Source organism: Panulirus ornatus, chromosome 4 (assembly GCF_036320965.1).
Source record: "Panulirus ornatus isolate Po-2019 chromosome 4, ASM3632096v1, whole genome shotgun sequence".
NCBI lineage: Eukaryota > Metazoa > Arthropoda > Malacostraca > Decapoda > Palinuridae > Panulirus > Panulirus ornatus.
The window spans coordinates 84,529,012-84,551,990 of NC_092227.1; the positions used below are offsets into that span (position 1 = coordinate 84,529,012).

The 22,979-nt window shown below is 38.1% G+C and overlaps 1 protein-coding gene across 2 annotated transcripts in view; it reads left to right on the top strand.

The window, feature by feature from the left end:
- Nucleotides 1-663: 663 nt before the first annotated feature.
- Nucleotides 664-22,979, top strand: part of LOC139746078 (cysteine-rich hydrophobic domain-containing protein 2) — a 47,061-nt gene continuing 24,745 nt past the window's right edge. The window contains exons 1-3 of one of the 2 annotated variants that reach the window (XM_071656923.1): nt 664-817; nt 7,298-7,508; nt 15,844-18,849. In XM_071656923.1, the coding sequence (XP_071513024.1) occupies nt 693-817; nt 7,298-7,508; nt 15,844-15,954 (447 nt within the window). In that variant the 5' untranslated portion in view covers nt 664-692 and the 3' untranslated portion in view covers nt 15,955-18,849. Of the gene's footprint in view, nt 818-7,297; nt 7,509-15,843; nt 18,850-22,979 lie in introns of those variants that run through there. The other variant, XM_071656919.1, reaches the window with a different exon arrangement.

The window sequence follows — 22,979 nt, forward strand, 5'->3', positions numbered from 1 at the left end:
TGTTTCCTTGCGCTACCTCGCAAACGCGGGAGACAGCGACAAAGTATAATATATATATATATATATATATATATATATATATATATATATATATATATATATATATATATTCAAAAGAAGGAACAGAGAAGGGGGTCAGGAGAGGATATTCCCTCAAAGGCCCAGTCCTCTGTTCCTAACGCTACCTCGCTAACGCGGGAAATGGCAAATAGAATGAAAGAAGAGGAGAGAGAGAGAGAGAGAGAGAGAGAGAGAGAGAGAGAGAGAGAGAGAGAGAGAGAGAGAGAGAGAGAGAGAATCCAGTTTCCAAAACTTTGACGATCTTTATTAATTTTCTGAAACTGTTATATGTAAATGAACAAATATGAAAGAACCGCTCAATGACGTTCTCCACTTCTTTCCCATGATTGGTCAAATATTTAGTTGCGTCACTTGTTTTCATCTTGTGATTGGTGCTTGACAGTGCAGTCTGGCCCTCAAAAATACTACAGGGTTATTACTTACTGTCAGCAATTAAACTTTATAATCACTAAATTTTGAAGAACAAGTTTCTGTCTTGGATTAGATCAGTACTAAATAGAACAAAGTTAATAATTTGATATGATAATAAGCACTTGTTATGTAATATATTGATGAGAAATTAAAATAGGATTTAGTCCGCAGGCTCTTTTTGTGTTAGTGTAAACAGAAAGATGGCAGATTTCGATGCCATCAACACAATCGAGAGAGATGAAGAGGAGAATTCATCCTCGTCTTTGGAGTCTTATACACAAACTCCCGAACCCGTCATCATTAGAGGGGCGGGCAATATTACAGTGTAAGTGAAATTGGATTTAAAGGGAAACATCTCGGATATTTTAGTCGGAAAGTGGTGTCATTGTTTCGTCAGCAATACCAGGACCTGCTGTAACACCCATCCTTTTATAGATGATGAGTGTAGTTTTGAAAACAAATGGATTCCACAAGACTGTGAATTTATATACGAAGAATTTTCGAGTTTCTCTATAAATATGATACAATCAGCACATTACTATAGCTTGTAGAGTGTAATATATTCAGCAGTTCATGATAATAGCTCATTTTGAAACAAGCTTAATAAACCATATTTCCTCATTTGGAATGATATTTTACGAATTGCAGACATAAAATTTTGCTTATAGAATTTCTTTGGAATAGTTTCCACCAGTGACCTTGGCCATATTATTTTGCCTCTGTTAATCATAACAGAGACTTAATGCTTTGGAGTTTGCAGAAACTACTGTATACTAATTGGTATACAAGTATGGTAAGTTTGATAGTGGTTTTTGAAACTGAACCTTTATTTTACTATGTTACTTACTGCCAAGCTCCAGATATGAAATTGGCAGAAATGTTTTTAGAATAATGGATATTATGAAAGTGGATTATTCTCCAAAAATGGGTTGAGATATGATATTCAAAAAATAAAGACCTCTGATATTAAATAATATAGTACTTGAGTTATGAATATTTCACACAATTTGATTAAGTAGTAATTTTTGTTTAGCTTGTATTGAATGTTTGTTAAATGGCCAGGTGATACTGATATGTGATGAATGATGACAGTAAGGATATTCCTCATTATGGGTCATGAAAGATACAAAACTCTTCTCATAAAAATCAACAATAAGATTGTCTTTCGTTCTTTCTAAGGAAGTATCTGTCTGCATGGTAATGAAGTGGATAAAGAATATTACTTGGATGGTCACTGTATGATACAAGTTATTGCTATCATGGTCCTTTCATTAAGTTTCCCCATCACATTTTAGATTTTTAGTGTTATAGTGGAACTTTAATGACAAACTGCAAAAAATCATTAAATGAAAAAAACCTAAGTTTTCAGTGCATTCGTCTTTATTCTGTTGCTGTTGTTGGTCTTTGGTGTTTTCTGTGTGACACTCTTTATCAAGATAATATTCAGGTCTTTGTAGTTCACATTAAAAAATCTGAGTGCATTTTTATGGACCTCAGCAGTTCAGTAGTGATGATAGAGTCCTCTATAAAAAGCAAGCCCAACCACATGACTTTCATTTTTGTTATATCTGTAAATATCATAACTTGATATTGATGCTTCATTATATGTGAGATCTTTCATGTAAGTTGCTTTGAAGACTGTTGGTACTGTCTTTGTTAATGTGCATTTTATAAAAAGAATTTTATCTAATGTTCATTGTTAAGCTGTTCTTGACAGGAATAAATGATATCTTGGTTATATGAAGAAGTTACAAAGATATTTGATAGCTTACTGAATCAATATGAAGCGAAGGGTAGCGATGCCATTTCCTGTGTAGCAGGGTAACGACTGGAATGGATAAAGGCAAGCAAGTATGAATATGTACATATTTATATATGTGTATATATCTGTGTATAGTATGTATATGTGTGTCTATGGGCATTTATATATATATATGTGTATATGATTGGATGGGCCGTTCTTCATCTGTTTCCTGGCGCTACCTCGCTGGTGCAGGAAATGGTGATTAAGTATAATGATAATAATAATATATTCCTTGCACACCTTTCACACTCTTGTATGTTCAGGCCCCAATCGCTCAAAATCTTTTTCACTCCATCCTTCCACCTCCAATTTGGTCTCCCGCTTCTCCTCGTTCGCTCCACCTCTGACACACATATCCTCTTTGTCAATCTTTCCTCACTCATTCTCTCCATGTGACCAAACCATTTCAACACACCCTCTTCTGCTCTCTGTACCACACACTTTTTATTTTATTTCCAAACATCTCTCTTACCCTTTCATTACTTACTCGATCAAACCACCTTACACCACATATTGTCCTCAAACATTTAATTTCCAACACATCCACCCTCCTCCACACAACCTTATCTATAGCCCATGCCTCGCAACCATATAACATTGTTGGAACTACTATTCCTTCAAACATACCTATTTTTGCTCTCCAAGATAACGTTCTCGCCTTCCACACATTCTTCAAGGCTCTCAGAACCTTCTCCCCCTACCCCATCCTGTGACTCACTTCCGCTTCTATGGTTCCATCCACTGCTAAATCCACTCCCAGATATCTAAAACGCTTCACTTCCTCCAGTTTTTCCATTCAAACTTATCTCCCAATTAACTTGTCCCTCAACCCTACTGAACCTAATAACCTTGCTCTTATTCACATTTACTCTCAGCTTTCTTCCTTCTCACAGTTTACCAAACTCAGTCACCAACTGCAGTTTCTCACCAAAATCAGCCACCAGCATTGTATCACCAGTGAACAACAACTAACTCACTTGCCAGGCCCTCTCATCCACAACAGACTGCATACTTGCCCCTCTCCCCAAAACTCTTCCATTCACCTCCCTAACCACCCCATCCATAAAGAAAATTAAACAAGCATGGACACATTGTGCACCCCTGCCGCAAACCAACATTCATTGGGAACCAGCATGTAAGTTGGAGAGATGGTCAGAGAGCGTTACTGGATTACATGTTAATTGATAGGCATGTGAAAGAGAGACTTTTGGATGTTAATGTGCTGAGAGGGGCAGCTAGAGGGATATCTCATCATTATCTTGTAGAGGTGAAGGAGAAGAGTTGTAGAGGTTTTCATAAAAGAAGAGAGAATGTTGGGGTGAAGAGAGTGTTGAGAGTAGGTGAGCTTGGAAAGGAGATGTGTGTAAGGAAGTATCAAGAGAGATTGAGTGAAGAATAGCAAAAGGTGAGAGCAAATGACAAAAGGGGAGTGGGGGAGGAATGGAATGTATTTAGGGAAGCAGTGATGGCTTGCGCAAAAGATGCTTATGGTATGAGAAAGGTTGGAGGTGGGCAGATTAGAAAGGGTAGTGAATGGTGGGATGAAGAAGTAAGATTTTTAGTGAAAGAGAAGTGGGAGGCATTTGAATGATTCTTGCAGGAAAGAGTGCAAATGACTGGGAGATGTATAAAAGAAAGCGTCAGGAGGTCAGAGAAAGGTGCAGGAGGTGAAAAAGAACAAATGAGAGTTGGGGTGATTGTCATTAAATTTTAGGGAGAATAAAAAGATGGAAGCGGAAGTGGATCATAGGGTGGAGGAGGGGGCGAAAATTCTGGGAGCCTTGAAGAATGTGTGGAAGTCGAGAACATTATCTCGGAAAGCAAAAATGTGTATGTTTGAAGGAATAGTGGTTCCAACAATGTTGTATGGTTGCGAGGCGTGGGCTATGGATAGAGTGGTGCGCAGGAGGATGGATGTGCTGGAAATGAGATGTTTGAGGACAATGTGTGGTGTGAGGTGGTTTGATCGAGTAAGTAATGTAAGGGTAAGAAAGATGTGTGGAAATAAAAAGAGCGTGGTTGAGAGAGCAGAAGAGAGTGTTTTGAAATGGTTTGGGCACATGGAGAGAATGAGTGAGGAAAGATTGACCAAGAGGATATATGTGTCGGAGGTGGAGGGAACGAGGAGAAGAGGGAGACCAAATTGGAGGTGGAAAGATGGAGTGAAAAAGATTTTGTGTGATCGGGGCCTGAACATGCAGGAGGGTGAAAGGAGGGCAAGGAATAGAGTGAATTGGAGCAATGTGGTATACCGGGGTTGACGTGCTGTCAGTGGATTGAATCAGGGCATGTGAAGCGTCTGGGGTGAACCATGGAAAGCTGTGTAGGTGTGTATATTTGCGTGTGTGGACGTATGTATATACATGTGTATGGGGGTGGGTTGGGCCATTTCTTTCGTCTGTTTCCTTGCGCTACCTCGCAAACGCGGGAGACAGCGACCAAAAAAAAAAAAGATGTTTTGGAAGGAGGTAAATAAAGTGCGTAAGACAAGAGAACATATCGGAACATCGGTGAAGGGGGCTAATGGGGAGGTAATAACAAGTAGTGGTGAAGTGAGGAGGAGATGGAGTGAGTATTTTGAAGGTGTGTTGAATGTGTGTGATGATAGAGTGGCTGATATAGGGTGTTTTGGTCAAGGTGGTGTGTGAAGTGAGAGATCAGGGAAAATGGTTTGGTAAACAGAGAAGAGGCAGTGAAAGCTTTGCGGGAGATGAAAGCTGGCGGGTTTGGATGGGATTGCAGCGAAATTTATTAAAAAGGGGGGTGACTGTGTTGATTTGATTGGTAAGGATATTGAATGTATGTATGGTTCATGGTGAAGTGCCTGAGGATTGGTGGAATGCATGCATAATGTCATTGTACAAAGGCAAAGGGGATAAAGGTGAGTGCTCAAATTACAGAGGTATAAGTTTGTTGAGTATTCCTGGAAAATTATATGGGAGGGTATTCATTGCGAGGGTGAAGGCATGTACAGAGCATCAGATTGAGGAAGAACAGTGTGGTTTCAGAAGTGGTAGAGGATGTGTGGATCAGGTGTTTGCTTTGAAGATTGTATGTGGGAAAATACTTAGAAAAATAGATGGATTTGTATGTAGCATTTATGGATCTGGAGAAGGCATATGATAGAGTTGATAGAGATGCTTTGTGGAAGGTATTAAAAGTAAATGGTGTGGGAGGTAAGTGTTGGAAGCCGTGAAAAGTTTTTATCGAGGATGTAAGGCATGTGTAACAAGTAGGAAGAGAGGAAAGTGATTGGTTCCCAGTGAATGTCGGTTTGCGGCAGGGGTACGTGATGTCTCCATGGCTGTTTAATTTGTTTATGGATGGGGTTGTTAGGGAGGTGAATGCCAGTGTTTTGGAGAGAGGGGCAAGTATGCGGTCTGTTGTGGATGAGAGGGCTGGGAAGTGAGTTAGTTGTTATTCCCTGATGATACAGCACTGGTGGCTGATTCGGGTGAGAAACTGCAGAAGCTGGTGACTGAGTTTGGTAAGGTGTGTGAAAGAAGAAAGCTGAGAGTAAATGTGAATATGAGCAAGGTTAATAGGTTCAATAGGGTTGAGGGACAAGTCAATTAGTAGGTAAGTTTAAATGGAGAAAAATTTGAGAAAGCGAATTGTTTTAGATATCTGGGAGTGGATTTAGCATCAGATGGAACATGGAAGCAGAAGCGAGTCACAGGGTGGGGGAGGGGGCGAAGGTTCTGAGAGCATTGGAGAATGTGTGGAAGGCGATAACGTTATCTCAGAGAGCAAAAATGGGTATGTTTGAAGGAATAGTGGTTCCAACAATGTTATATGGTTGTGAGGTGTGGGCTTTAGATAGGGTTGTGCGGAGGAGGGTGGATGTGTTGGAAATGAGATGTTTGAGGACAATATGTGGCGTGAGGTGGTTTGATCGAGTAAGTAATGAAAGGGTAAAAGATGTGTGGTAATAAAAAGAGTGTGGTTAAGAGAGCAGAAGAAGGTGTATTGAAATGGTTTGGTCACATGGAGAGAATGAGTGAGGAAAGATTGACAAAGAGGATATATGTGTCAGAGGTGGAGGGAACAAGAAGTGGGAGACCAAATTGGAAGTGGAAGGATAGAGTGAAAAAGATTTTGAGCGATTGGGGCCTGGACATACAGGAGGGTGAAAGTTGTGCAAGGAATAGAGTGAATTGGAACAATGTTGTATACCGGGGTCGATGTGCTGTCAATGGATTGAACCAGGGCATGTGAAGTGTCTGGGGTAAACCATGGAAAGTTTTGTGGGGCCTGGATGTGGAAAGGAAGCGGTGGTTTTAGTGCATTACACATGACAGCTAGAGACTAAGTGTGAACGAATGTGGCCTTTGTTGTCTTTTCCTAGTGCTACCTCACATGCGTGCAGGGGAAGGGGGGTGCCATTTTTATGTGTGGCAGGGTTGCGACGGGAATGGATTAAGGCAGCAAGTATGAGTATGTACATGTGTATATATGTATATGTCTGTGTATGTATATGTTGAAATGTATAGGTATGTATATTATCCCTGGGGATAGAGGAGAAAGAATACTTCCTACTTATTCTCTGCTTGTTGTGGAAGACTGAAAGGGGCAGGAGCAGGTGGCTGGAAATGATAATGAGAGAAAGTATGAATATGTTTGTGAAAGCATGGCCTTTTCAGCTGAGTTTCAGATATGTTGGTAATAGTTTTCAGAAGCTTTATTTCTAGGAAATTTTGGGGAAATTAAAGCTAAGAGGTGAGGTGGAATGTATTTAGATGTAGTAACAGTGCCAAGTCAAGGCCATTAAATGGAAGTTGCAATTTACACACATTTACACATACAACAGTACCAAATGCATATATGATTTGAACAAAAATCCCTCTCCCTATGCTATTTTTCATTTCATTTTGTAATTTCCACTCACTTTTTTCTTGAGCAGGATTCAGTATTGATTTTATTTTACCATTCATTTTGATAAATCTTAGCTGAATATTATAGTTTGAATTATATTATCAGTTGTTTATTTTCTAATGACAGGTTTGGCCTAAGCAACCGCTTTTGTCGAGATTTCCCAAGTGCATTGACTGGCCGATTAGCCCCAGAAGAATTCACAGGGTCAGTAGGCCGTGTGAACACAGTTCTCAGGAAGACTCTGCCAGTATCTGCTCGATGGCTTCTCTGTGGCTGCTGTTTCTGTTTGTGTACCTGTGGTTGTTCCCTATGGCCAGTTATATGCCTTAGTAAAAGGGTAAGTATACCAGTAGGTCATGGATGATATGATTATTGTGTGATACAGATAGATCACAGCACTTCACATGGTGCACCACTCAGTCAGTCAGTCACACACATACAATATCCTCAGCCACAATGATAATTCACTAGGAAATCTTATCTTACCTGCTAGCCTCCATTACTGGATTAAACCTTCTTTGTTCATTCTTACACTTATACCTTTCAAACCAGCATCACTTGAAATATCATCCATGCCATATCCTCAGACCTCCTTCCAGTAATGATCATTTTCCAAATCAACCACCCAACTCCTGCTGCATACATAAAGACATTCACAAATTATAGTTGTCAAATTGGCTACCTTTCACCCAGTTGCTTGAATAAGGTTTGTAACTTTTAATTACTGCTAGCCATAAGATCATATCTTAGCCTACATCAACATCATCTCACAAGCTAGGAAAAATCCAAATTCCACAGGGTCATAGAAAATATTCCACCACAAAGTTCTAATAGATTCATAACATAAAACAACACATGCTGCAATAAACCTCACCCATCCAGAACACTCCAGAAAATATGTATCTACACAATCCCACCAACTCTTACAGTCATATTACTTAAAAACTCACACTTCTAAGTTCCCAACAGAATATCTAATATCTTTATGAAATACTTTGGTCCCATAGTCATTTAATTCCTTGCATCCTAATTCAGTCCCTAAGGGTTCCTTAATAAAATACTGAATATCTGGAAACACCAACACAGAAGGCAGTACAGAAGTAAATGCTCTCAGAACTCTTACTGTAATAAGATTAGGCCAGCAAAAAGTAACCCTTTCCATCCTGCACAAATAGTCCATATGGACAACTATGCACTATGCCTCCCCTGCCTATTTCCTTGCTTTATCCAAAACCATCTTGCAAAAATTCTCAGCTACAGAGAACAGTGCTCGCAGAAACATAAAAGGAAGTGCCCAAACCACTACCATAGATCATATACATGAGGAGATACAAATCCTTTTACTACCGAGACATTAAGACATGATGGGTACTTAGTTTATTGCAGCCACATGTGATGCTGCTTATCACAACCACCCTTTCTCAAACTGCTCAATCCCACCCAAAAATATAAGACACATGAGTGATACACCTCTGTCACATACACAAAAATACCTTCCTCTTCCATCCAATATTAGTACAACCAAGCACGTTCATGTATGCACATTCCACCTAATGTTAATATTTACCCTCTCCCAAAACCATTCTTAACACATCTCCCAGAATAAAGCCTTCTGATCATACACTACCCAGAGATCTGGCATCCATCTGTCACTGTAAGCATACACAAAAAGAACAGGTACCATATAAGGAAACACTTTGCTATTGCTGTCACTTTCTAACTCAAAATACAAAACATGTAAACTTGCAGTGGTTCTATACAAGCCTCAATGCTGTATCTGTCATCTCCGAGATCATTTGGACTGCCTGAGGAGCATGTCAGACTGTGTGAATACTTGGATGCCAAGACTCTTCAGACCTGCCAGTCTCTGCTGCCAACAAGAGGAAGTGTCTAGGCAGTAACTGTACCACCATTTCCCAATACCCTTTCTTTTCTAACAGACATGACCCTTTTTCCTTAATTTTACCAACATTCACAGCCTTTCAACAAATCTTTCTTCTTTGAGTGTCATCTGGCTAGTACCTCCCTCAGCTTTCTGCTTCTTTTGAAAACTCAACTGTATCAAGTTGTTTTCAGTATTCCCTTTCACACCTCCAGTCATAAACTTCATTCATAATTTTACATCAAAGGAAGCATCTGTACTTATTCCATCATCAGCACACCTGTTGCATGTCATGGAGGCTTTGAATCAACAAACTTTAATATCATATGGACAAAGATTTGTATCTCAGCTACCACTGCTTTCCTCTGTCACCTCCTGCACTCATACCCCAACATTTTTTTATACTTCTTCTGTAATCCAAACTCCTGTATGCTGTAGCTACAAAAGTGTGTCCCTGATTGGCTCATTTGACCACACTTTTATCAGTACTTCCACACTAGTGATGTTCTGATGAATTGGTATTGGTATTGGCCACTCTTGTTGATTTCTCTGTAAGATTTTGGCCAATTCTGCTGATATGTGACACAGATAATGATAAATGAAAATGAATACGAGCTTTTACTAAAATTCTGTAGAAAAAATTGAAGTTTATTGACACTGCAATTTTTGTATTTTTATCCATAAAACCTCTGTATGTGATTGATTTCATCAGTGTGCCATTGTTCTTATTTAAAGAACAATGTGAGGTTTAAAGTAGATCTTTTGAAATAATGCAATGTTTCTTTTTGTATTACTCAGTATCTGCTCTTTTTTGTCTTTATTCATGAAAATTATGAAACTAATCTATGTATAGTTTTTATTGCTGAGCCATAAGTATGCTTTGATCACTCTATTACAATAAAAATTATTTTTACACCACCATTTTCTCCATATGTGAGCTAGTGCCAGGAGCAGATCAAGAAATGGCTTCATTTGCTCATATTCATTTTCTTGCTGTCATATGTAAGGAAAAAATTTAGTTTTTTGAGTTATTTATCTCTTCTATGCATGCCTACAGTAGCATATATGCTTTGGTGAATCAGTGTTCCATATCATTTCCATTTCTATTTTTATCACTGACTATGGTCAAAATACATTATTTTTGTAATTGATCCTTTTTACCTCTCCTTAATTAATAGTTTGGTGAACATTTGATTATAAAACAGATTTCTCAGTTGCATTTGAAATGAACAAAAGAAGGCAATGAACAAATTTCTACTTTAATATTTGTCAGAGGTATTGCTATAGTATTGATACTGAAATCCAGTATGTTATTGGCTAAGATTCTGGTATCATTACATCACTACTTGTTACTAACTGCACCTCTTCCCTCAGCTGGCCTTCCTAAATGTCATTATTGCCTTGCCTGCAATGCTGACAGGGTAAACGTAACCCATTCACAGTGGCTTGGTCGTATATGCCCCAGTATTTTTCTCTGTGCACTGTGGTTTAGGTATATATGGAGAAAATTCTTGAATTGGCTGACTCTGCCTTAAGGCAAAATATGCCTCCATTAATGCTTTTAGTGCCATTCCATGCAATATAACATATGCTACAGTCTAATATTTTCCATATACTGGTCAGCCTAATTGAAGATGTCAAGGAGGCCTGTATGAGACGTGCATCCTCATGTTATGTAATACTCCTGTTTGTGAAGCCACGACACTTTTACAAGGTAATAGATATTGGCGATGAAAACCCATAGTAATCATATTTGTTTGTTACAAAACATGACCAAAATACTACACATCTTACTGCAATTATCTAATAGTACTACTGGAGTACTTCATACACTTAGCAGTGGAACAGCATATTAAGACTTGCATTCCTCCAAGTGTAGAAAAATGTGAGCTGAGCATTCCTAGATGTAGAGTTCTCTAACGAGGTTCGTGCCTTTATTTGACCGCTGCCTGTTGGCTGTGGAAGGTTGCCGAGTCAGCACAGTGCAGTGATTTCTCCCTGTGGTCAGTCTCCTTCCACCCATGCCAAAGAGAGCACATTCTCATGAGTTTTCTTGGGAAGATTTTTGGTAGATTTTGCTAAATTTAGAGGGCCATATAGAAAGTGATCAATTTGATTACTTAACTATGATGATCTGGCTTGGATCACTTGGAGAGTGATTGTATGGACACTGACTGCTCCAGCATTGAAACTTGACCAACATTAGGCAGCTTGAAGGTATTCCTAGCACAGTTGGAGCCAGTCTTGCCAGCAGTTGCCCCTTGGTGCTCCCTGACTGTGACAATACTGTTCATCTGTTTAGCTGGTAATTTTATGCCTCACCTTTTTACATTTGACAGGTTCAGCAATGGTATTTCTGCTAATGCAGGCTTTAGTGATGAAAATAGTGAAGTAGACTGTTTTTTTGGTGTTTTTGATAATATAGTCATGAGACTACTATGGGCAGAAGCAAACAGTTTAAAATATAATAAAGATACAATAAGAATGAATTCACTTTTCCAGATTGCTAGATGGAAAGATGTTATGCTGAATGAGTTGTATCTTCTTTTTTGACTGTGTATGCTGATGCTTAATGTTGAAGAGTAGGATTTGAGTGATTGTTGGTCAAAAGATCTTACTATGCACACTCTAAAATTTACATAAATGATGCCAAAGATGAAGTCGTGTAGACAACTTGAAATCATGTGCTGACACAGCTGTCACCATAAACTTTTTATCTTTTTATTAGAGGAATTATATCACATTTATAATAACGAGAAAGTTTGTTGTATAAAGATGATAATAATACATTTTTCGGCATAGGAAAAGTAAAATATAATACACACATGCATGTTGGCATTTCCTGTGATACCTAGGCCTCACTGCTGTACCTCTTAGCTCTTTTTGTGCTGTTTTAGCTACAAAATTTCTATACATTATTAGACTGATACTAATGGATGAAACTTACATCTTAAGTGATTTTCTTCATTGTTATATGAAGATAGTATCTTTGATATTGTAAGATTGAATACATTTTTTCGTACACTGTGAAAAATTGAGTTCTCAAGACGGAAAAAGAAGCTAAGATGATAAAGGGATAAATGGGCTTTAACACATAAATAATGTTTCACCTGGTGAAAATGTATTTCATTTCATTGAGAAAATGTTGTTTTTGATTTTAATAAACTTATGGCTATATTCCAAAAGAATATTTGAAGAGATGAGTGAGGTTGGCGAGTGGAAGAGGGTGTGCTGAAAAGGTGTGGACATGGAAAGAATGAATGAGGAAAAGTTGACAAAGAGGATATATGCATCAGAAGTGGATGGAATATGGAGAACTGGGAGGCCAAATTAGAGATGGAAGATTGGAATGAAAAAGATTTTGAGCAATTGAGGCCTGAACATGCAGGAGGGTGAAAGGCATGCACTGGATAGAGTGAATTGGAACAATGTGGTATACTCAAGTTGACATGCCATCAGTGGACTGAAGTGGGGCATGTGAAGTGTCCGGGATAAACCTTGGAAAGGTTTGTGGGGCCTGGTTGCGGATTGGGAGCTGTGGTTTTGGTGCATTACACATGACAGCTAGAGAATGATATGAGTGGATGTGACTTTTCTGTCTGTTCTTAGTGCTGCCTCACAGATGCAGTAAACGGTGATCAAGTATACAAAAAGAAAAAAAAAAAGATTGTCATCACAGTGGATATTTGGACTGTCACTGTGAAAAAGGTGTGGAAATTATTTTTTTTTTTACATTCTGTGGGGAAGGTTACTGCCTCTCCTCACATGATGCTTTTATCTCTGCTGAGTATAATAGAGGTCACTGTTACTGGGAATGGCAGGATAAATCCCCTCTTTCTGTAAGACTATCTTTTCTTCTCATCCATGATCGACTATTCCTGTTCCAAGGCCATTCACACATGAGATGTGGCAAATTGGAACTGGAGAAACATTTTCCTATAAAGAGCTTCCAACAGCTTCTAAAATCATTGCAAACACTTATTTATGGGGTAAATCATACCTTTGCTTTCTCTTTTTAGTAAGTCTTTCTGGTCTTTAGTCAAAATGATTTCAAACAACTTTTGTCATCTTAGCTTCCCTTAACTTTACTGTTCTAGTGACTATTGCTGTCTTTTCCAGTGATTAAAGCAAATTTTTATGACTCCTTTTTTTCCTCCAATTCCACAATGACTAAAGTTCCCTTACCTCCTGTTGCACCTTTTACTAATCATATACCTCTCCATATGATCTATTCTTGTGATCCAAGAAGGACTTCTTAGGGAATGTGCTTCTAAACTTGTACCCATGTTTTCTCATCTTTTCTACATCTGCTTTATACCCAGACTTTTCCTTCATCTTGAAAACTTGCATTGGTACAGCTTAGCCCAAAGAAGGGCAATTGTTTTAACCCTTCCAGTTATCACCGTATTGGTCTAACTTGTACTGTTTCCTAAGACTATAATTCACTCAACTTCAGTGTCCTTACACATTTTAAATTTCTTAATCTTTTTTCGGATCATTAGTATAGCTGTCACAAGTTAAAATCCACAAAGGATATCCTTTTATATCTTACTAAGTTTTGTCATCCTCTCTTTCAGACTTTCAATAATACTCTGTTGTAGCCCTTGACATGCTAAAAATTTATAACTTATGGCATTGGGGTTTGATTTCTGAGCTACCCTTTTTGGCTTTAATCCCTCGTTTTATTACCTCCTTTGGTTACTCTGTCTCGGTAATTGATAGTGGATCAGTCCCTACACTTTTCATTATCAACAGCAGAGTCCATCAAGGTTCTGTTTTGTGCCCTATTCTTTTTCTCCTTTTCTTATCAACAATTCCCTTTCTACAGCAGATAACTAAAGGCACTACCATGCTATAAAAGTACACCAATTCTTCCAAATCCACTCTAGCCTCCTTTGCCCAATCTCTGTCTCTTATAACAACATGCCCCTGTACACTTTGATTTGGACAGGATTCCCATTAAGGCTGACACAACATAGGTCTAACCCTCTCGTTATGGATGGGACACATCCCTAAATGCTTCCTGCTGTACACTGCTCCATCTTGTAGCATACTTCTTTGGTGTAGTTGTTGGCATTACTGACCGTCAGTGACTGTCATGGGCTGCCTGGGATCAGACTTGCATAGGTTCAAATTCTAGAGCCAGTCCACAGCCCACCCAGCTGTTATACCTCACTTAGGGGCTAGTTGATTAATTGGGTACCTGGCATAGGCTAGTGTGTGTGTGTGTGTAAGTGCTTATATACTCTGAGGGGAAGTCATGGCAGATATATACAAGGTTAAGAGGTGGGGCTACACAAGCATAAAATTCTCTCCCCGGAACACATAGATGATAATCACAAAAAATAATCACTTCTGCTGGGACTAATGCATCCCAAAAGATTTTTGATTTGTGCATATTGGTTTGAGGGTGGTCTGTGACTGGAGAGTACTGTATGGCAGTCTATATATTGTTTCTGTTGGTTGAGTTCATATTTTGTACCATAAAGAGAATGTTCAGTTTCCATTGCAGTGGCAAAGAGGAAAGTTGATGTGCGATATCTGGAGGCAGTAGAAAGAGGTGCAAACACCAACTCAGACTTCTGCATTGACCTTATTGAGTAAATAGACATTGATGAAGCTCTCTCTTACATAGAGGAGGGTGACAATGACCGTAATATTCCTGCAGAAAAGGAAAAAGAAACAGGAAAATAAAATGAGTAGTGATGAGGTTGAACTAAGTACATGTTCAAAGTAAGGAATACAAAATAAATTTGTAGCTTGAGTTTTATATGCCTTATTTGTACTTATATATATTCATGTGTGTGTATAAGAGAGAGAAAGAGAGTCTCTTTTTGTGATTGTGTGAGAGAGAAAGAGAGTAGGGGAAGTGAGGGTAATGTGCTTGTGTGTTTGAGGAAGAGAAAGAGAATGCGAGTTCGAGGTACCTTAACAAATAAGAGCAATGACTGATAGTGATACAGCCTTCATAAGTTAGCTGTAAGAGGTACAGTAAATAGCAAATTATATACTTTTTTGAGTTCAGAAATACTTACTTTGCATTAAAGAAAGAAGAATGATCATGAATGGAAAGTATAATTCAATGCTAGTGTATGAGAGCATAAAAGCTCATGACAACGGATGTGAATATTTATAGGGTTCAGAGAAGTATGTTCTTTACTGACTAGAAAAATAATGATGGAAGCAACTTATATGTTTATGATGTGATGTTAAGTTGTAATGACATCCCTTATTGTGCTATTATTGGTATGCAGGAAGGGTCATAAGTACATGTTTCCTGTGATATTACCTATTTTTAGGATTGGGGAGACCTGATGTTTCAAAAGGCAAGAAAATAAATAAAAAAACTAAATTTTTCAGAAACTTGCCATTTCGAGGTTCTAAGGAATTTTTTGAGTGGTGTAATGAAGTGGTTAATGCCTCTAAAGCCTTATTTCTTCCTGACTTAATAAAGATAGTTGATATCACTTTAGCATCTAAAATATCTTTGAAACCCAGCATTACACACTTTCTGCACGGGAATCCTGTTCAGATGTTGAAAATGCTTCTCTTTTGAATGTTTAATCCAGTAATTGAAAGGACTGATTTGTCCTTGTATTAAGGACTGCTCTCACATCTGGAGAGATTCCAGCTGTACACAGATAGAATTTAATCTGAAGCAGTCCACTTTATTACTATTCCAATCTGTCATCAAAACTTATCTGTCATCAAAACTTGACGCATTTGCCTTGTGCTTCAATACTGGTTCTCTTGCTCCCTTCTACTGATATTACTTTGGTTTCTGCTCCAGAGAACTGGATGCTTGTGTGCTCCCGCCATAAGCAAGACCACAAGATTCTCAGCAAGCCACTGTGTCACACAATTACAGTGTGGCCATTGGCAACTCAAGGGTGAGATGTGATGTCTGTTTCTTTCCTCACACTGCTAAACTTTGGAACTCTTACCTTATATCTTACCTAATATTTATGACCTGTCTCACCCACTTTCTTAAAAACTCTGATTATTTTCCTCTTCTTATTACTTTTCTACCTTTAACTTTTTTTAATGTTTCATTAAAGGCTATGCCTCAGAGAGGACCTCTATCCATGAGCCTATAACAAGAAAGAACAATGATGTGTGATTATGGTTATTCTCCAGTAAGTGGAGATTCTTTAAACAGTACTGGTCATGCATCTCATAATCTCAAGTAAAAGAAGCTCAGTCTGTAAAACCTCATTCAGAAAGTACACATTTAAATTGCAGTGCTTGGTCCCATTTAATATTTCTTGAATTTTCAAAAGAGAGTCATTCTTCAAAAACTAATATAGTAATATAGTAATACATTTGAAATAAAAACAACCTATATAGGTGTCTTTGGCACTTCTACAGGGGTAACAGAGTCCAGAATTGGATATGTAATGCATACAAATTGACTACTAAAGTTTAGAATATGCATGTCTGCTGTTACAGTAGTACCATCAGACCCCAGAGTATGACATATAATGTGTGACATAGATGACAAAAGATATAGCCAATGCATAAATTACATCCTTTTTAATGCATGTAATGAATTATTGTATCAATAATGAGTGTATCCCCAGAGCCTGTGTTACTGACAATGTTGGATAATTAAGAACATGTAATCACGCTGATTTGGGAAAGAAATGATTGATACACTTTGATTCCCAAGTCCACTGTTTTTGTCATTCTTGGAAAATTAAAAACATCCATACCATGAAAAGAAATTCAAACTCTGTGATTCCTCAAGGCCACTGCTAGTGCCATTCATGTAAGATGAAAACATAAGTTCATACATTAACATTCAGAGAACATGAGAAAAATATCACGATACATCATTCACTAAGAAAACCAAACATGGTGCATCTAATGTTTTGATTGTGACTAATAACAGTAAGAGACCAGCACAGTTCAGAGTTTTACCCGAACTGTATCTCATTATTTCACTTTTCCTATTACCAAGATATCCAGTGTATGAGAACATGAAATTTTAAGCTAACTCATGGAGATAGCATTTTGATTAACAATTCTATGTGGCCTGAACCAAAATGAGGTTAAACTCTTCAACTAATGAAAACTTCTGAAAGAGTGGGCACTTGAAAACTCATTAGAAATTTAGTTGGGTGGGCAAGGCTTAGCAAATGATTACACTTGCATTTTTAAGCAAATTAATTTAGATTTTCTTCAGGATGCATTACAGTTATGTTACTTTGCATGCTTTTAAGTGTGATTGTGATATAATAAATCATGTATCCTCCTTCCATATCTAGGGTAATCTAAAGGAGTCTTGAGAAAACTACACATCACCCTATGAAAGAAAAAATACATATCATTTCCCATAAAAGAATAAATACATTTCTGAAATGTTGACAGTCAAGTGGAACTGTGGTAAATGAAACTAATTTCCAATAAACATCCATTTTGTGATTGGAGGTATGTTCCTACAATGAAAATTTCAACCCCAAGCTATAGTAAAGACTAACTTAAGAATGTAGTGTGTTTTGTCTTTGTTCTGTGTGTGGGTAGTGAAGCAGTGGCAAGTTTTTTGTTTTGTTTTGGGTTATTTAGTGGCATGGGTGATAGAGGTTTAGTCCTGTTGCAAAAACTGGGTGCCAAGCATACTGAAATGAGTTGGAATTGGAAGTATTTTTGTTTCATTGTACATATTTTGAGTGTTTGTGGTTGATAGTTGGCCAATGATTGATCTTAGAGCTTTATTTTGTGTTGTGTGCAGTTTATGTATGTTTGACAGGGTGGATGGCCAGGCAGCGGAGGCTTAGGGTGGAGTGGATAAACTGTACATATAGGATGATGAGAAATTCCTTCCCTTGTGCAGAACTAGTGACAGTAAGTTTTCCGAGGATATTTAGTTTGTTTATGGCCTTTGTGTTGATGTTCCTAGAGTGGGGTGTAAATATAGAATATTTTTCGTATGTAATAGTCGTTCAGAGTTATGGGAGGGTGCAGGTTGGATTCATGTGTCCAGGGGTAGGAGGGTGATGGTATATTTCTGTGGAGATGCAGACATTTTGCTCTGAGTGAGTCAGTCCTCTAATTGTGTGATGTAATATTGCACTCCAGTACACTGCGAATGAGTAAGTCTTCCAGCAAAACAGAAGATGCTACCTCTGTAAAAAGTATCTCAACTATGTAGTATTTTACTTTGACTAATAGACAATCATATTACCCAGATATTATTTTACTAACCTCTTCTACCAAGACTATCTAGTTGTGGTTATCCAGATTGTGCTTGTCATGAAAAAAAAAAAAAAATCAAGTCTTAAATATCCAGTCATCCCATGTGATGTATGGAAATGGATTTCATGCTCACTTGTGATATCTAATCCTACAATTTTATTTCCAGTGAAATTAATTTCATGTAATGTTTCATGATAAGTTAAAGACTGAAAATTCTAATGGGGTAAGAAACAATATATTCTTATGAACCATATGTAAAGTCAGTGAGATGTAGTCAATCATAATTCAGTATCTGTGCACTAACTCACAACATCCAAATATAATTCATTACAGTGTGATAAATAGATCCAGATATGATACAGATGGTAAAATAAGCTTACTTTGTGTCAAGTTTCTCATTTGACAAAAATATTTTTATGTTTGGTGTTCTTTGTTTCATGAAATTTTTGTAAATATCAATTTGTCTTTTATTCACTTACTGCAGAAAATTAGAGTTTCTGATGATTCCGTTAGTATATAAAACATTGTATTTTGTATCTGTAGAGGGCAATAATATTGATTTGAACAGTAAAGGTTATAAAAACAGCTCTGGCTATCACACTTGCAGTTTTAGTAAATAACCTGAGGATCCCTTCTCCAGGGGTTCCTGCAGCTATCAAGGCTGCACTGAAGTTAGTAGCAGGGAAAAGATGGACGTCTTTGGAGTGAGAAGTTTTGCGCTGAGATTATACTCCAATGATACAACACTGCATTGTTAGGGATTATATTTTAGTTCTGGGCCCAAACAAAGAGTAGCTCTCAGAGGAAGACTACAGAAAGGAACAATGTTAGCTATTCCATTGGTCTATAAATAAGGAAAATTTGATAAAGACAATCATTTGAAGTACTTGCAGCTCATCAGAAAGTTATATGAATAAGTGAAAACCTGAAACCTATTAAACTTCTAATACTATTTATGCTTACTTATATCAGGTACTTCTGTTGTCTCTAGGATCAGCTCTGTGGTAAAACCATTCACCCATACCATGCCTTACCATACCAAGACATCTGTCTTTTGTCTGCCAGGCCAGGTGCAGCTGCGTCATGCCACTGCCCTATACACTTGCATTTTATTTTGACTTATAAGTACGCACTTATTGCTTTACAAACCTGCCGTCCCTGTACACTTGTATTTTGATTCATAAGTACTTGTTATCCTACAAACAATAAATACTGTGTTATTGGTGCATTAGTAAATAAGCATCAAATACAGTGCTGTACACAAACCAGGAGCTAGGGATTTCTTGTTTTTACAGTGTTCATCCATAATTAAAACGGATGATGATGCAATGCATCCCCATCAAGCAAGAAATATACGCTGCACTCCTAAATTTATTAACACTGTAAATTGCATAAGAAGCTCTCTAAATTTAGAATAATTTCATCTAAAATATTCAAGAGATCTACACATAGTGATACATGCAATTTTGACTGAGACAGAAAGATGCTGGAAGGACTGACAGGGATATAACTGGTCTGTCAAATTTCAGCTTACAAGCATCCTCCAGGGGGCAATGTTTTCTAATATAGTAGCTGCACATTAGTGATGCACCCGCTCTGATAAATATTACATATCCTGGAGTGACTGTTTTTTTACCCTTTAACCTGGACACCCAGAAAGACTTCTTAATGTATTGGTTATGGAGAGTATGCAATTTTGAGTTTGGTTGGAAGAAATTACTGAATGTATCCTATGCATTTTGAGCCAAATTGAAAATGTAGAAAAGATTATGTAAATGAAGAATTGGCTACAGCCCAGTATTTTGTCATGATGCAAACACTCTTTTGATGCTTAGCCAATTACTTTGATTGGCATAAGTGTTTTGGGAAGGGTGAAATGTCCTTTGCTTTTTAAGGGCTTCTTTAGGTAAATTTTTTGTTCCAAATAACTTTTTGGAAAAAGGCCAACAGTATGTGATAAGCGAAGAGAACAAATTGGAACGTTAATGAAGGTGCAAATGGGGAACTGGTAACTGGTAGTAATGAAGTGAGGAAGACATGGAGTGAGTATTCTGAAAGACTGTTGAAAGTGCTTGATGTATATAGGGTGGCAGACATAGAGCATTTGGGTTGGGGTGGCATGTGAAGTGAGAGTATCAAGGAAAGTGTTTTGGCAAAGAAAGGAGAGGTGATGAAAGCCTTATGTATGATGAAAAATAGTAGGAAGGCTGGAGTGGATGGTGTTGCAGTTGAATGTCAAAAGAAATGGGGTGACTGTGTTGGTGATTAGTTAGATAGGATTGTCAATGCATGTATGGATCATGGTGAGGTACCTGAGGATTGGCAGAATTCATGTACATTTCCTTTGTGTAAAGGCAAGGGGGATAAAGTTGAATCTGTAAACAACAGAGGTATGTTAGTCAAGAATACCTGGTTGGTTGTATGGGAGAGTAGTGATTACGAGGGTGAAAGCACATAAAGAACAGACTGGTGAGGTACCTGAGGACTTGCAGAATTCTTGTACATTTCCTTTGTATAAAGGCAAGGGGGATAAAGTTGAATCTTCAAACAACAAAGGTATGTTTGTCAAGTATACCTGGTTGGTTGTATGGGAGAGTAGTGATTATGAGGGTGAAAGCATACACAGAACAGACTGGAAAGAAACAGTATGGTTTCAGAGGAGATAAAGGATGTGCAGATCAGGTGTTTGCCTTAAAGAACGAGGGTGAAAAGTACTTATAAGAAACAGAAGGATTTGTAGGTGGCATTTATGTTTCTGGAGAAAGCACATGATAGGGTTGACAGAAATGCCTTGTGGAAGGTTATAAGAATATTTGGTGTGAGAGGAAAGCTGCTAAAGGCAATAAGAAGTTTTTACTGGGTGTAAGGGATGTCTACAAGCAGGAAGAAAGGAGAGTGAACCATTCCTGGTGGAGGTTGGCTTGCAGCAAGGATGTGTAATTTCATCCTGGTTGCTCAATTTATTTATGAATTAAGTGGTGATGGAGGTAAATGCAAGAGTCTCAGAGAGAAAGGTGAACATGCAGTCTGTTGGGGATGATGGGGCGTGGGAAGTGTCAGTTGTTGTTTGCTGATGACACAGCAGTGGTTAAAGATTTAAGTGAGAAACTGCATGAGTTAACAAATGACTTTGGAAGAGTGCATGAAAGGGGAAATTGAGAGTAAATATTAATAAAAGCAAGAATATTAGGTTTAGCACAGTAGAGGGAAAACTTAGCCGGGGTGTGAGTTTAAATGGAGAGAAATTGGAGGAAGTAAAGTTCCAACAATGTTTTTATGGATGCAAAGCATGGGCTGGCTATACATGGGCATGTGCTAAGGAGAGTGGATGTGTTGGAAATGAAATGTTTGAGGAAAATATGTGTGAGGTGGTTCGATAAAGTAAGTAATAAAGGGGTAAAAGAGAGGTTTTGTCATAAAAAGAGTGTGGTGAGTGAGTTGAAGAGGGTGTGTTGAAATGGTTTGGACTTATGGAGAGAATGAGTGAGAAGAGGTTGACAAAGAGGATAATGTCAGAGGTGGAGGGAACAAGGAGGAGACCAAATTTGAGTGGGAAAGATGAAATGGAAAAAGATTTAGAGTTCTCTGGGCCTGAACATGCAGGAAGGTGAAAGATGTGCAAAAACAAATTGTGTGGGTAGATTTTACTGAGGTTAGGATTTGTATATTTTGAAAGTGTTTATAAAGTATTTTCATCATCATTGCTATGGACTAATGCTTAGATAACCCAGTTTGTTTGCATAACTGATGAGTATTTGGAATCATATTAATATATTGAAAGCTACCTCTTTTATTTAATTTTAAAGCTAATATGTGTAATTCAGCATCCTTCTCTTTTTCTCATTTCCTTTATATGTGTGGTCAGTATCAGAATTAGTTGGTGATAAACCTGCTTGGTGTAGTAGTTAGCACTGCTGAATGTGATAAATTCATTGGCTGTCAGAGGTCGAACACATAAGTTTGAATCCTGGTTGCAAACAGTCAGTCCACAGTCAACCAAGCTGTTCATCCTATACTGGGGTTGGTTGATGAATTATTTTTATTGTTATACTTAATCACTGTCTCCCGCATCTGCAAGGTAGTGCAAGGAAACAGACGAAAGGGCCCAACCCACCCACATACACATGTATATACATACACGTCCACACACGCACGTATACATACCTATACATCTCAAAGTATACATATATATACACACTCAGACATATACATATAGACACATGTACATAATTCATACTGTCTGCCCTTAGTCATTCCCGTCGCCAAGCTGCCACACATGAAATGATAACCCCCTCCTTCCGCATGTGCACGAGGTAGCAGTAAGAAAAGACAACAAAGGCCACATTCGTTCACACTCAGTCTCTAGCTGTCACATATAATGCACCAAAACCACAGCTCCCTTTCCACATCCAGGCCCCACAGAACTTTCCATGGTTTACCCTAGATGCTTCACATGCCCTGGTTCAATCCACTGACAGCACGTTGACCCCGGTATACCACATTGTTCCAATTCACTCTATTCCTTGCACGCCTTTCACCCTCCTGCATGTTCACGCCCCTATCACTCAAAATCTTTTTCACTCCATCTTTCCACCTCCAGTTTGGTCTCCACTTCTCATTCCCTCCACCTCTGACACATATATCCTCTCTGTCAATCTTTCCACACTCATTCTCTCCATGTGACCAAACCATTTCAAAACACCTTCCTCTGCTCTCTCAACCACACTCTTT